Source organism: Peromyscus eremicus, chromosome 16_21, assembly GCF_949786415.1.
Source record: "Peromyscus eremicus chromosome 16_21, PerEre_H2_v1, whole genome shotgun sequence".
Classification (NCBI taxonomy): Eukaryota; Metazoa; Chordata; class Mammalia; order Rodentia; family Cricetidae; genus Peromyscus; species Peromyscus eremicus.
In genome coordinates this window covers 15,968,966-15,982,574 of record NC_081432.1, presented here as the reverse complement: position 1 = coordinate 15,982,574, position 13,609 = coordinate 15,968,966, and the positions used below count along the sequence as shown (strand labels likewise).

At 41.6% G+C, this 13,609-nt stretch overlaps 1 protein-coding gene across 2 annotated transcripts in view; it reads right to left on the bottom strand.

Moving 5' to 3' along the window:
• Nucleotides 1–11,369, bottom strand: part of Phyhipl (phytanoyl-CoA 2-hydroxylase interacting protein like) — a 40,045-nt gene extending 28,676 nt beyond the window's left edge. Inside the window, exon 1 of one of the 2 annotated variants that reach the window (XM_059281532.1) lies at nt 11,147–11,369. In XM_059281532.1, the coding sequence (XP_059137515.1) occupies nt 11,147–11,249 (103 nt within the window). In that variant the 5' untranslated portion in view covers nt 11,250–11,369. Of the gene's footprint in view, nt 1–4,812; nt 4,975–11,146 lie in introns of those variants that run through there. The other variant, XM_059281534.1, reaches the window with a different exon arrangement.
• Nucleotides 11,370–13,609: the final 2,240 nt, after the last annotated feature.

Genomic DNA, 13,609 nt, shown 5'->3' with positions numbered 1-13,609 from the left:
ATACATAAATAAACAAATAAAATGTAAAAGAGATGGTGGGACCTTTTAAGAGGTGGACCTAGTGAGAGGTCATTAGGTCACTGAGGTCACTACCCCAGGAAAGATTAAAGAAGTGGTTCTGAGCCCTGGTTAGTGTAAAGACTTCCCTAGTTTCTCCCTAGCTTCCTGTCTTGTATCTTGCTATGTGTTTTCTCTCTCTCCTCTCCCCCCACCCTCCACACTGGGTCTCCTGTCATGAGGTGATAAAGCAGGGGAACACTTACCAGATCCAGCATCATGCTGTGATGTAAATAAACCAGTTTTCTTTATCCACCCCTCTGGCTCTGGTACTTGCTCAGAGCAATGTAACATGGACTGATACAGTTCCCCTGCCTACGAAACCATTTGGGCATGCTTCTAGCATGGCTTCTCCAGGTGTAGACCCTAGATCACTAAGAGCAGCTCATCGGGAAAATTTAGAAAAACAAAGTCGTGGGCTCCACCCCAGATCTAATCAATCACAAACTCAGGGAATGAGGCGTGTTCTGACAGGCCCTCCAGGGGATACATTTTGAGAACCAGACCCACTGTCAAGAGATTTAAGCTTTCTTAGTACAGAGATGATGGATCAGCAAACATCATTTAGCTTTTTTTGTCATTATTTTGAGCTATTGGGACACAAATAGCACATATCAAACTGGGCTGCAGTAAACATCAAAAAGAAAACTTTGCCTATTGCACAGCATCTAAAAAGATGGGGTTCTGTCTCTTATTGTTTATATTCAAGTATGGGCAAATATATGCTCAAGTGAAATTTCAAATATACTTTGAGTATGTACATGCAGTATTCAGTGCTTTTTAGTCTAGGTTCATGTGTCTCTATTAGTTCTATTGCTCTCAGCAGGAAAAATTCAGCAGGCTAAGGGATTAGGATGAAGTTACTTTAAGTCTGGAGCTATCCTTTCTAATTACCTATACAAAGTATGGGCAATTATGAAATTAAAATGCATTCCTAGATTAAAAAGAACAAGAACCATTAACCAGGTTTAACATGGATACACTAAGACCAATTTAGTTTAAAATGTCAGAAGTCTGTTAATTAGTAGAGTTAATTTTTCAGCTATTGTTGACCACACTGACAGGTATCTGCTATAAGCTTTCAGAAATTGTTACTAAAACTAAACATCCTTTTTTCTTTTTGGTTAGAATTTAGACTGTAGTAATTAAAATTGACAAATTTTCCTTGGGTTGTATATGAAAATATTTTTCAAAATAATTATATGGTCTCTGACAAGTTCCAGAATTTTGTAGCAAAAAGTGGCTGAAGTTATTATGAATCAGATAATTAAAATGTGTTCAAAATGAAGTCATTATACCACCTAAGAGATACACATGGTTAAAAACAATCATTAAATTTGTTATTTCTGGTATTGCAACCAACATGTTAAATAAATAAGCTCTTGTTTAAAAAGCTAAACAAAACAATGTTACATATCTTCAAGTACAGAGAATACAGACGGTATTCAGTAGAGTCCTGATGAGCTCAAATGTTGGGTTTACCTAACATCTTTATGGTTTAGCAGAATGAGAACAGAAATTATGGTAGGGTTCCCCAGGTGGTTTTGCAGAAGTTTTTTGTTTTTTTTTTTTTGTTTTTAAGGGTAAATTTAAAAATGGTCAAGTAACACACAATGGAGAAGAGAATGAATGCCCAAGTCAGTTTTTAGTATGCCATCAATGAGATAATAAGAAATGTTGAGACAACTATATTAAGGGGAAAAGATAAAATAAAAAACTGGAGTGGAAGCTCTTGTAAACCTGCAGTCAGATTTCATAAAGTAGTAATTGCCATTGATAAGGTATTATCATTAAGACATTAAGGTATTAGACATTAAGGTATTTCAAATATTTTAGATAATCACATAGAAACTGTTATTTATATTGTAATTATTTTCCTACAAGCTAACTATAATATTATTGACAGAAAATGTCAAAATTCATTAGCTGAGTACTGTTAAACAAAATATAAATATTTCAGAGAAAATAAAAATTTTCAGTAACTAAAAGTTAACTAAATTTTTTTATAAATACCTTTCAAATATACATAACTTGGGAAAACTTAGCTAAATCTTTAGTAAGCTGAAAAAAACTAAATCTGACAATATGGTCACAATGTTTCCAAGTTTATAAAATATAAATAATTTTTCAGTAATAAAACTGCACCTTAAAGCTGAGATTCAACATTCAAGCAAGATAAGTGTGTCTGAAATTTAATAAAGTGAAGCATAAAAGAATGAGCATTTAAACTATTATCAACAAGCATCTGATTTCATAAAATCCTGTTACATCAACAATGAACACTAAACTGACAAATTCTCTCTGTCACTCTCCTCCAGACTGAACACTTCATCCTTTATAGTTCACCTGTGAGAGAGTTGTACTATTTCTCATTCAGTCTAGATCAGCAATCCTGGAGACTACACTGAGGAAGAACAGAAAGTTCAAAAGTAATTTTGCCATTACTTTTTGTAGGAACCGGAATTTTATACCTATGATGCGATAAAAATGAAAGACAAATAGAGATTCTCTGCAAACTAGAAAGTTTGAGAGAAGCTATCTAGTAACAAGGTAAACCTCTACTTGTAATCATGGCATAACCTGCCTAGCCAGCCCTCTCAGGCTTTTAGCTTACTCTCCTATCAGGCACATTTCTTTCCTCCAGCAACACCACAACCAAAGTACCCTGATTTTTAGATACACTCTCATCTCCATCACAAATGCCCTTCTACTCCCCCCACCGTGGTATTTTATTTTTAATATCCAGAAAATATTGCTTCACAAAGACAGAATTAACGCTCTTTTTCCACACTATTGGACTTACTTTGAATTCAGGACCCAAGTAAATATGCATTTTGGGGTCCTTCCTTCTATCTCTGCTTATTCTGAATATAGACCCATAAGGTTGGAACACATACACGAACAAATAGTGAAAATAGCATGTAAAAGAACAATAGGAAACAAAGCAAGACTCTTTTAAGTTTTATTTTTATTTGAATTTTTTGTTTTATGTGTATGGGTGTTTGGGTATGTCTGTGCACTACATGTGTACAGTGCCTGAGGAGGCAGAAGAGGGTTTTAGACTCCCTGGAACTGGAGTTACAAATGCTTGTGAGCTACCATGTGTGTGCTGGGAAACAGACCCTGGTCCTCTGGAAGGGCAGCCGGTACTTGGAATGCTGAGCCATTTCTCCTGCCCCGAATGGGGACTCTTAAGATTAGTACCTATAAATGAACCCCCAGAGAAGAAAATGGCACTGTCATCTAGTGTTATTTAGATGTTTGCTCCATTCACAAAGGATGGTCTCTGAACTGTCAATCTTGGAGGAAATAGAACAATTAGGACCACTCACTTAGAAAGCTTAAAGAATATTGGTTGATTTTTATGCGTTGACACCTTTACCATTTTTTTCATTTTAATTTGTAGTAACTTTTACATTTATCAGGCAATGACAAGTAGGAAATTTGTTTCTAAAGCGTCTTTTACTACAGATGGTTAGAGATAGATTATGAACAACAAACTGATAAGACCTTGACTCTCTGAAACCAGGTCTCATGTAGCTCAGGCTGGCCTTGAATTCCTGACCCTCTTGCCTCTACCTCCTAAGCTCTATGGTGACAGACATGTTTCACCATGCCTGGCTCAACTCTTCTTTTAATAGTTTGGTAGACTAAAGAATATGGTATGTATAAAATCTTAAATAAATCTACATGTCTTCAGAGTTTATACCACCTCTGACACTTAAAAACATTAGTAGAATTTGAAGTGTACCTGGAAATGCCTGCGCATAGAAACATGCCCTTCTAAACTCAGACACAAGAACCTACAGGGTCCTCCATATTGGAGTAACCCCACACAGGGCTAACTTTTTTCATTATTTGACTTCCTATGGCTCTCTACATGATGTACATAGTCTCAAAACTTTGATAATATGCAAAAGCAGTATCAGTCTACAATTTTCTTTCACAAACTTCCAACGTCTTTATCCTGTCAAGAGAGGTTAGCTCACAGGCAGTCTTTTCTAGATGTTAGTGTATACTTTAGTGAAGGGCCAAAGAGTATCTATTTTAAGGAGTTTGTGGGCTATGTAGTCTGTCACAGCCAGTTACCTCTGCTCTAGGGACACTGTAGCCATTGATAATATGTAATTAATATAAAAATCAATTTATAAACATAAATTTGTTATATTTACATAAAACGGGCATGTTTGTTCCAGTATGTTTTTATATATATCAACAGGTGGCAGGCTTGGGGATCTGGCTCAAGGACTATAATAACTAACTCCTGGTTTACATCATAGACATAATCATAAAATATTGACATTAGGAACTGGTCAAATAATAAATGTACAAGATTAACTTGGTTCTTGTTGGCCTTAGTCACTAGCTTTTAAAGTTTTAAGGACAGAATTTCATCAGCATTCTGACTCCTGACAAGTTCTTATTAAACTCAAAATATGGAGTAAAACTATATCTGCCTCATCTGTAATGGCATATGACTAGTCAGGAACCTTCTGTGCTAGCATTAGGTAGCAAAGCCTGTGTGCTGTAGAAGACAAAAGAACACATGTATTCACAGAAATTGCCACAACCACTGTGGCCAATAGTACACTACACATCAAATCTCCGGAGCAGCTTAGTAAATGGACCACACCACAGTTCAAATGCTCGCAAAAATGACCAACTAGCTACAAATCCAGCTGAGACGCTCTTTGCTCCACCGCAGCTAGGAAGTAACTCTGAACTACCAGGGTCTCATTAGCATTTTTAACAAACCTGGACTGCAGACTTAGTTCATCTTTGGGATTCAACTTGGGCCTTCTCTGGACTGCGTTCACTCTTTCCTTCAAGGAGTGAAATACAACCAAGCTCCTTAGAGACCTCGCTAAAATTGACGTCAAATCCAGACTTCACGTAAGTTCTAGTCTCCTAGTGACATGGGTAGTTTCCATGAGTAATTGTTCCCCCCATTCTAGAATCCTTTTCAGAAAACACAACTAAAGACCATGTACCATAAATTTCCAAGACATTTCCTAAAGCTGCATTGAGAATGCCTTAGCTCAAATGCTTTTTTTCCTTTATAGTAATAAGCCCAAAAGGCCTCCAAAGATTACAACATTATCTTTATGTAGACAGGCAAAAGTACCTCTACTTCACTATGCACTCAAAGCAGCAAAGAGTTTGTTTTTATAAAGTACCAGCTTTAAAACTTCTATCATTAGACTATATGTTTTCTGCATTTCTTCTAGAAAGTTTCCAACACTAGTTTTTTTTCTTCTTAAAGATATATGTGTAAAACACATCCTTCTCAGTAAGACGGTTCAATCAAAAAGTCTGAACTATTTTGAGTAGTATGAATGAAGAAAAAGGTGGCCCTAGAAAGAATATGCATTCCCTCATGAAACAATGACAAAGCAGTAGAAAGGACTATTCTAGTGACACAATGTCTATGAGGTAGAGAAGTTCTGCTTGAATATGCATCCTCTCATGAAACAAGGACAAAGCAGTAGATAGAACTAGTCTAGTGACACAGTGTCTATGAAGTAGAGTTCTTCTTGAAAAGGATGTAGAACACTGTACACTGAGACCTAAAACCTCAAGTGTAAAAAACTGATGTTACCAAGATGCCTCCAAATATTTGCTTTTCCTCCTTACCAATAATTCTGATTTTCAATTTTCCAGACTTACAATTCTAGTTATTCTTGATCACATTCCACTCTGCCTGGAATTCCGTCCTGAGGTCTGTACTTGTGCACCCCTCCACGCTGCCAACACCCTGCGTTCTGACATCTAGGAGCAGAGCATGCTGAAGCTCTGCACATTTGAGCCCTGATGTTCCTGCTTTGCTACATATTTCTGCTACCAGACTTTAAAAATGCTGACTTTTCTCCTCAAATGTATATGTACAAACATATTCTCCTCAGTGAGACATTAATTACAGTCTTGCAGTAATAAAATATTTTAAATAGTTACAAAATGAGGTATATATTTTAGCATAGTGAGAAAATAATTCAAATAATTAATAATGAATTAAGAGATTCTTAGAAAGAAATTGAGCAGAAATGGAAAGAGATGTATTCGACAAGTCAAAAACGTAAAATCTGAAACTTTGACTAAGGGCAGGGAAGTGAATCCAGAAACTAAAGTACAGTGCTTGTCTCAGCAAGTCAATCGACTGCTGTCATTACTGAAGCTGATAGAAGGGTAAAAGCAAATGGGAGCAGACTCACTCGACTTAGAGGAAAAGCAAGATGGGACAAACGAGGAGGGAATATTAGTGAGGATAAACCAAGTGGCCTGATTGTTGTCTACACAGTGCTCTGCCTAGAGTGAGTCTCTGAGAGGCCTGCCTGGGCAACCAGTCAAGTGCCAGTTAGTGCTTAGGCCACACAGTCATTCTGCCACTGGAGGGAGTCTGTTCACATTGCCTTTGGTGTGACTTTCCTTAGTCACATCTTCTATGGAAATTAAATAGACTCCCACTAAGAAGAAGAATTGGTTCAACACAGCTGATGGTTTTCTTGCTCTTCTTTGTTTCCTTTAGCTTTTATTTATTCATTTGGCTTTTTTTTTTTTTTTTTTTTTTTGCTCACTAATGAAAATTTACACCAGCCTCACAGTGATATCTGAGGCAAAGAAATGAACACAGAGACATATGACACAGAGCGGAGCAGCTGTTAGAGATGAACATGAAGAAAAATATTGTCAAGCAAGGGCAGAGAGGAGCTGAGGCAGACACTTGTTCCAAGTGTGTGTCCAGGTCATAAGGCACAGGGAAAGCAGTCGCAGATGTGAACCAGAAGCTCAAAACAGCTTCTAGAACTAAGAGTGACAATGGGGTTACTGTTGGGATGGATAGTGAGCAGGGTGTCCAAGTACTGCCATTGTGGTTCTTTCAGTTTACTCTTAATACTCAGAATTTATGCTTGCCAACAATTTCTCACAAAATGCTTCCCTAAACAGCACACAACTGAATTACTACCAGGGATGCAAATACTGGCCACAAAAAAAGAGGTTAAAGAAATTAGTACATTCAACTCAAGAAAGTATGTGAAAGGTAACATTCCACTCCAAATAATTTTTCTCCATTTTGCAACAAGAATTGTGACCTATGCTATATAATACTTCATTTTACATGTCAGGAGTCACATGTGCTATTACTATGATTGTTTTGCACAGTGCCTTGGGCTAAAACCAGTTAAGTAACTTTCCCAAGGTTACAGGGCTGTCAAGAGCCAACATTCTAACCCTGGCCATCTGATCTGAAATGGTATTACTGCTATTCCATACCACACGTCAGTGGGACTGAGTCATGATTACCTCACATTCTTGTGATTGAGACATTAAAGGCACACAGTACAGATGTTCTTCCTAGGTGTTTGCTTGCTTTAGAGATATTACAGGTTATCTAATGTGGACTAAGTCATTATGCATTTGAGTTACTTTATGCTCCCAATGTTAAAATGTGTTCAATTAATACGTCAAAAGCATAAAAAATGTTTCAGCTCCTTCTATAATTTAAGTAAACAAGATTCCTTAAAGGAATCTATATTTTGAGTATATAAAAGAGAAAAACTTCCCTTTTCCTTCCTCCACAGAACTATGATTACAAAGAAACTCTAGTTTCCTTAAGTTGTGTTCACTTGTAAGTAGTGTCATAAACTCCATGTACTATATCTAGACAGTAACAGAATGACCTCCTCCGAGAGATAATGACTGTTAATGACAGAAAGCTTCGGGGGGGTGTGTGTTAACATTATAAAACAAATGAGTCTCTCCTACTTCTCTATGAAAACAATATAGGGAGCTTGGCAAACACATAGAGATATCTACCTATCTCTCCACGGTGGCATATATATATATATATATATATATATATATATATATATATATATATATATATATAAATCTTTCCAGGAAGGAACAGAAGTATGTGTGTGTGTGTGTGTGTGTGTGTGTGTGTGTGTGTGTGTGTGATAAAAAGATGACGAGAATCAGAACTGATACAGAATTTTGTATTAGGGGCGGTGAGCTATTTTTTATTTTTCTTGTCACAGGAGGGTAAGCACCTCATGCAGCTACAGGAAGAAACAATCTAAAAATGGATTCCTGTATTACTGATATTTTCAGATGAAAAACTAGATGTTTTTCTTTCCATTAAAAAATCATTGTGAAGCAACATGGTGTACTGAATACGGAGTACACCAGAGCACTCTAAAGCTAGGGAAAGAAGCACTTGTCTGCTTGGAACAGGGATTAACAGAAGCTCCCAGAGCTACTGTATTCACTCCAACAGTTGACTAATAGAATCCTATCTAAAATCCTCATTTTGAACTACAGTTATTAGCACATGGGCAGGAACCACATACTAGCAACAAAACAGACATGCCTAGGAAAGACGACTCACAAGGTAATATGCATGTGTATTTATAGGAACCCTTTTGCTTTATTAAAAATTGAATGCATGACTATTTGAACTCTGCTATTCTTCCAAGATTACCAATAATTTTGAAAAATAAGAAATAAATAAAATAAATGCTGTGAGATGATGCTATCAACATAAACTACAATTTATAGAAAGATCAGCCACAGACAAAGCGAAAAAGAGCAGAGACAGACAGTTATCTTCACCTGGAGCCATAGCTTGTGGTTCACGCAACATGATACAATTCAAAACATCGGCAGGTAGAAAGGAAAGAACATTAACAATCCTACCATACTTTCCCCTAGTCTACTTTGTTTCATTTACAAGGAATTAACATTTCATTTTTTTCTTACCAAATTAACAGGAGTGAAGTGAAATAATTAAAAAGTAAACCACAAAGCAATATACCTCCCCATGGTCATAAAATAAAGCTACAGCTCTATAGACCTAAAACATGACAATATATCTTCAGCTACACATGCTGCCATAATCTTGCCTTTCTGCTCCATGTATTGATAGAAGAGAAGCAGTGAGACCCGAGAGGGAGGAAAGTCAGCGGAGTGCAGGGAGCAAACACCACACAGCTAGAAATATCTCAGTATGAAACTGTGCTAAGGAAAGTCTAGTGAACAGATTTACTACAACACATTACAAAACTATCCTATAAAAATGGTGTCATTCCCTCTACATCATTCTCAAGAAGCCAACTAACTGATTAGAAATTGCCATATATTGGAACAGGGTCACAAAGCGGAGGGGAAGGTAAGCATTTGACAACATCTCTATGGAATTTCTCCATTTTTTGACGCATTTTATAAGACATGGTTCTTTGTACTCCTTGGATTAAACTGTTTTACAAAATGAAACCTGATTAGTATAAATCCATCACAGGACTACAAATAATAATTGTCATAGCTATTGCTTGATCCCAGTATCCCCCTCAATTAAGCATTACATAATTTGTTCATTTCGCAGAATTCATATTGTCAACTGAAACAACTAAAAATGGATCACTAGAGCTGCTATTCTGGAAGAACAGACTGTAGTAAAAGCAGCATTAATTTGTACACCATACATTAGTAACTCTGAACTTCATTAAACAAATATTTCCCTAATATCCATGATAAACACAGTGAATGCAATTTAATATACTGAAATTATTGAAGTTTGAGGAACAACATTGAATTCTCTAGTTCCATTTACTATTTGAATGAGCATTTGATAAATCACTGAACTAAATACAAATCAAATCTACTTTCATTTAGAGTCTTAATTTTCTCTGGAACCAATCTAAGAAAATAAAAAATAGCTGCAATTTAGGAAGGTAACATTACTAATGTTATCTACCAATAAAGGAAATATAAGCAGCCTTTACAAGATTATTTACTCAGACCTCACTTCTTTTAGAAGCTAAGGTTTGTTGGGTTCAAAGCGTTTGAATTTTGGTTTCAAAATTATCAAAAATAAACTCATATTAACAATAACAAATGTATTACTGAACAGGACTTAGTGCTCACTCTACCTAAACGTTTAAGAAAGCAACGCCTAAACTAGTTATTACCATTTAAATGCTTTTAAAAACAAGATCTTTGTTTCCTATACGGGGTTACACTGCTAAATTTTATGACCTTACGGAGCACAAATTAATATCTCCCATAACTTTTCTTTAAAATGCTTGATAGCCATTACTCACATACAGTTAAACAGTCAAGTGTTTCCATGTCAACTGATTTCCCTGTGTTACATGCAGAATTTTACAATTATTTGGCCAATTAGCAATCAGACGACTTCTTTACAAATGAAGTTTTATTCCAAATAGCTAAAACAACTGACCCTCCAACTAGTCCAGCACGGTGCTCCGGATGAACAACCCTGATCCTCCAACTAGCCCAGCACACAGCTCTGTGCCCACACTGCTCTTTAACGCTGGGACCTGTGATCAATCATTCATTTTTTTTTTCGGAGACTGCCAACTTTAACAATAGAGTACCGACACATCAACACACAATGGTATGTGCTACACACACACACACACACACACACACACACACACACACACACACACACACACACACTCACACACTGAATCCCAGTAGATGTAGAGGACCCATTCCCTTACAGATTTTTTTGACATTCTCAGAATCGCTGCCCAGAGCTCGAGCCTAGTGTCTGTCCTTGGTGCTGAAACGCAGCTTTTCCGCCCGCTGACTAAAATACTAACTACCATGCTCACCCCAGCTAGACACTTCAGTGGGTAGGAGGTTTGCAAGGGGATGGGTAAGTTTCTGGTCAGAGAATCCTATCTAGCCTTTGCGGTGGCGGGTGCCGGGAGCATCCAGGGTAAGTCCCCGGCCGGGAGACCCAGGACCTGTCTGCTGCAGAATTAGGCAGCATTGGGCCGCGGACCCGAGAGGCGCCCTCTCCACCGCGGAGCCTTCTCCCGCGGATCCGAACGGCTCCGTCTCCCCAGTGGAGCCCTCTCCCGCGGACCCGAGAGGCGCCCTCTCCCCCGGTAGCCTTCTCCCGCGGACCGGGCGCGGAGCCCTCTCCCGCAGACCAGAGAGACGCCCTCACCCCCAGCCAGCAGCCTTCTCCCGCGGACCCGAGCGGCGCCCTCTCCCACGGACCGGAGCGGACCCCTCCGCCCGCGTCCTTTTGTCTCCCGCCGATGTCGCCCTGCCTCACCATCGCGGTCGCACAGCTGGATGGCCTCCAGACTGAGGTTCTTGATCTCCTCACACGGGCTGCTGGGGCTGCTGAGGGCATGGTCCAGGCGCGGCACCTCCATCTTCGCGACCCCGCGTCGAAGCCAGGCGCCGGCGGCCGGCGGCCGGCGGGGCGAAGGGCGGGAAAGGCCGGAGACGGCCGAGGGCGACGGCAGCCTCCGCTCGGGAGCCGCGGCCGAGGCGACGGCGGCTAAGGCTACGGCTACGGCAGCGACGGCGACAGCGACGACAGCGACAGCGGCGGCGGCGGCGGCGGCGGCGGCAGGAGCTCCTCCGAGCGCGCGGCTCGCAGACTGAACGCCGGCCGGCGCGAGCGCGAGGAGGGGCGCGCTCTCGGCGGGAGGGAGGGAGGGAGGGAGGCAGGGCCGCACGCGCACGCGCACGAGGGGGGCGGGGGGAAAACGCTGGCGGCGGGTGGACGCGCCTACCTGCCGGCACCCGGGGCCCCGCCCCCCGTCCCCCGCCCCGTCGCCGACCGCGCGCAGGCCCCGCCCCCTGCCCTCCGCGCGCGCGCGCACGCGGGCTCCGCCCCCGGCCTGTGGCGCGCACCCGCGCGCGCTCTCTCTCTCTCCCCCGCGGGCGCGAGGCTGTCTCTCGGTCGCCGCCCTCCCTCCCTTCCTCCCTCCCTCCCTCTCCCTCGCCCTGTGGCGCGCACCCGCGCACCCACCTGCGGGCGCGTAGACCGCGGTACCCCCGGGTCCTGGCACGCTCGCGCTCGCGCGCACGCGGACGCGCGCCGGGCGGCCTCCCCGAGAGCCCCGACCTCCCTCCTCTCCCCCCTCCCCCCCCCCACCCCTTGCGGCGCGCACGCGCCCTCGGCTCTCCCCCTGGGGCTGCCCCACGCTGGAAGCGAAGGACGGCGGAGCGAGCGCGCGAGGAGCGCGGGCCGTGGGAAGCTGCTCGGCGGGTCGCGCGCTCGCCGAGCCAGGACGGCTTGGCTCTTTTTTTTTTTTTTTTTCACAATGCCAGGTAGAGCCGGATTGCCCACCCGTGCTGCGGCGGCGAGGCGAGCGCGCGCGCGCAGGTTGGTTGTTGACCACAGATTGGGAAACTGAGGTCCGGGCCGCCCTGGGTCTGTCCCCCCCCCCACTCCACCCCCTTTTCCCATCTAACCCCGGGTCGGCGCGCCCCCGCCGACGTTCCTCACGAGGCCCTGCTGTGAGAAATGAGTCGCCACCTGAGGACGGCACGGGCCAGGGAGCGCGAACTCAGGTCGGTGCTGCAGGACAGGTGAGGCAGCAGCGGGAAGCCGCCCGCCGGCTAGCTGCAGAGGAGGCAGCCTCCCGGGTGACAGCCACTTGTCAGCCTACCTTCTCAAGTCACTCATCTAACGGACAAGTCTTCAGTGCTCTCTCCCTGGGCCGGGCATTGTTCTGGCTGCAAATGCAGGCAGAAGCACATCACCTGTTCTTTGTTACAATAGAAAATGAAGAGGGACCTGTGGTCCTCCGGGCATGCTATACTTGCATGCCCCGGTTGCTTTCAGTAGCACCTAAGATATTGCAGTGCACTCATGACGGTGCAAAGGTTTTAAAAATAAAGTCGATATAGGTGACAGCCTGGTGGCCTCTGTTCCCATTTGCTGGTTCGGAATACTTTTTTTTTTTCTTCTTGATATCACGGGATCAAAAGAAGCTCTTCTCCCCTTTGTATTGTTTATGGTTATTGGTAATTCTTTAAGTGCCTTGTTTACTGATTTTCCAATTTCAAACACTGATATTCACCATCAAAACAATTTACATATAGATCACTATATGCTACGTTTTCTAGTCACATCCATTTAGCCATAAACAACTAAATCTAATTAATCTCATAAAATGGAAGGACCCACTTTAGATAAAATAAGCCCATGAGAAAGCCTGGCACAATTGCAAGATGATAAAAAATCTGTGTAAGGTAATTTGATATCATTAAGTGAAATGTCCTCATTATGAACTTAAGAATTAGTGAAAATGGATCTCTGTATTGAAGTTTAGAAAACATTCCGGTATTAAGATAGGAGAGTCCCTAAGGAGAGAGGAAATTACTACCTGTCCAGAGAAATGGCAAGACAGTAGTTATGTGAATTTAGTATATTCCAAAGGCTAGCTCAGTAGAACTGGATATTGACACCAAAGCACAGTGGGTTCGTCTTTCAGAGAATTCTCAAATTTACAAATCACAAAAGGAACTGTAAACTACAGAAATAGTTTACTTACCATCGAAAAATATAACACGCATACATTAAAACTTTAATCCATACAAATATTATCACCTGGTATATTCAGGACAATACACTAGGTGGTGAGAATATATATCCCAAGTGGGGATCACATTCAGTCAACTGCAAACAGAGAGCATCATGGGCAAAGAGAGTATATCAGTTACTTTTCATGACCATCACCAAATTGCTGACATAGCTTAAAAGAGAAAAGGCTTAGTT